The 2,215-nt window shown below is 52.0% G+C and overlaps 1 protein-coding gene across 1 annotated transcript; it reads right to left on the bottom strand.

Moving 5' to 3' along the window:
* Positions 1-614: 614 nt before the first annotated feature.
* Positions 615-1,877, bottom strand: UHO2_04604 (uncharacterized protein; the record flags this gene model as incomplete). The annotated part of the gene is made up of 1 exon (XM_041554420.1): positions 615-1,877. The coding sequence occupies one exon, from the start codon at positions 1,875-1,877 to the stop codon at positions 615-617; it is 1,263 nt and encodes a 420-aa protein (XP_041410354.1).
* Between the last annotated feature and the right edge of the window lie 338 nt (positions 1,878-2,215).

Here is a 2,215-nt window from a genome sequence, read left to right as displayed (position 1 = left end):
TGTCATCCATTGCATACTTCAGTAAGTGACCAGTCTTACAAGGGGGTTCCATTTTTAAATCGAGTAGGGTTGCTTAATCAAAGTTGTAGTACTACCCAAACTATGCATGTTTCATTATCCAACCCTACTCAAGTTGAGTAATAAAATTTTCTGATACAGCTTGGTGAAGTTGGGCCTGGTATGAGTCAGGTCATTGAAATATTGAAATTTTTGACATGCACCCATAATAAAAGTTGTTGCTCTATACACCAATAAGAGTGTCCTAGACTGTCATGATGATAGACCAACCTGTTGTGGAGCTGTGGCCAACTTTGCATTTTTGAAATTTTGGCCAAAGCTGCAAGGGTCCCCCCTTGGAGGGGTGGGATATGGACCACCTCAGATCTTTATGCTACCTTAATGAACATTGTAGACACATGCTAGGAGATGATGGATACAGAGTTTCAGACAGGAGTGAAGTCTGGTCATTGAGATATGGTGACTTGTGTTGGCCAACTCTAACCCTACTTGGTGACATGTGACAGTCATGACCAGCAGAGGTTGTTGGCTATTTACAAGGGTGTTTCTTTGGGCTTTGTGAGGAGTGCTATGTACATACAGTCTGGTCAGTCAGATCACAAGCTCAGGATCTCATAGTGGTTGCCACCCAGGTGGATGAGCCCCTGGTATGGTCCACCAGCTCCACCTGGGTAGGTGGTGTGGAGGTCATGCTGGTCAGAGTACACCCACAGGCTGCAGTGGTGTGCCTCTGCGAGTCCCAGAAGGGAGAGCTCATCTCCCCAGGTGCCTTCCTTGGCCATCTGGTCCAGCCAGGCACCAGGTCCAAGGTGACCACTACCCTCTGCAGCAAAGGTGGCCACCAAGTATGGTTGGCTATGGAGCCACTCCACTGCATCTTTCCTGACCTCCATGTGGTGGTCCTGAGTACCATAGACATGGTAGCTGACAGCCCTAAAAAGACAGTTACCATCTGGCTTGATTGTGGTGGACTGCTTGACCCTTGGTAGATGTGGTACCTCCACCATACCATCCATTGGGACAATAGTGTTGAGCATGGGCACCCAGGGGATCTCCAAAGACATCTCCATGGCTGTTGTAGGGTCCTGGACCATCTTGGAATGCAGCTGCATGGTGGTGGTGGCAGCTGGAGCCTCTGGAGTGGGCAGATGCTCCACTGTGGTGATTGGCTCAGCTGGGGAGGGAGACCAAGTTGACTCGGCAGGGGCTGGCAGGAACTCCTCTGGCAAGATCAACTCATCCTGGGTAACAAGCTGGAGGATATGCTCCCTGGCCTGGGACTGGTTCAGCTTTCTGCCACACACTGAGCACTTGATTTGGAACTGTTGGGCTTGACCATCCCATGTGTATGTGTAGCCTGGGTCAGGGCAGGCATGGCATTGCAACTGCTTCCTGAGTGCTGTGAAGAGTGCCTTCATGGCTGGCACACCCTTGATGTGGTTCAGGGTGATATGGGTAGGCTCTGGTTCCTGCACCAGTGCAGCAGCAGGCTGCTCTTGGTCCTCTTGATCCAGCCACCAGGCATCAGCAGCATTGAAGGCAGTGGTCTTGAGGCATCCAGTGTTCCATCCCAGGGCATTGAAGAGGTCAAGGATGATCTGCTTCTTGTTGCCATGCAGCTTTGACTCATCCCTGCCGATGAAAGCCCTGACTGTCTCTGCCTTGGTGAGGAGGTGCTTGAGGTTGGCCAGGTAGTCTGCCTTGGTGATGGTGATCATCCTGAGCTGGTAGGGATGCAACAGCTCCAGTCTGTCATACAGGTAGGCATCAAGGTTGAGGAGTGGAGTCTTGTGGATGATGTCCTTGGCCAGCATGAGTGTGGGTGCAGTGACAGTGACCTCGAGGCGGAGACCACCCATGATGGAGCGTGGTGTGATCTCCATGGCCTTGAACTGGTTCTTGAGGTTGGTGTGTCGTACTCTAGCCCGCCTCACAGTGTCTGGTGCCCAGAGAGCTTGATTGCCTGACTCTGCCTAGCCCTAGCCCTAGCTGGTGTGTCTTGCTTGCGGGCAACGCACAATTGCGCTCCGCCAAATTCGAAATTCACGCGACTGCGTTGGCCCCCAACGCACTCGAAATTTACACTGCTCAAGTGCTGCAACGCAAACAAATTTATTTTCGCTGGAGCAGCGCAAATTGAGCAACGCACAGCTGGAGCAACGCACTCACAGCTGGAGCAACGCACACTCTGCTGGAG

Source organism: Ustilago hordei (assembly GCF_900519145.1).
Source record: "Ustilago hordei strain Uho2 genome assembly, contig: UHO2_contig_10, whole genome shotgun sequence".
NCBI lineage: Eukaryota > Fungi > Basidiomycota > Ustilaginomycetes > Ustilaginales > Ustilaginaceae > Ustilago > Ustilago hordei.
This window is presented reverse-complemented; position numbering and strand designations above follow the sequence as displayed.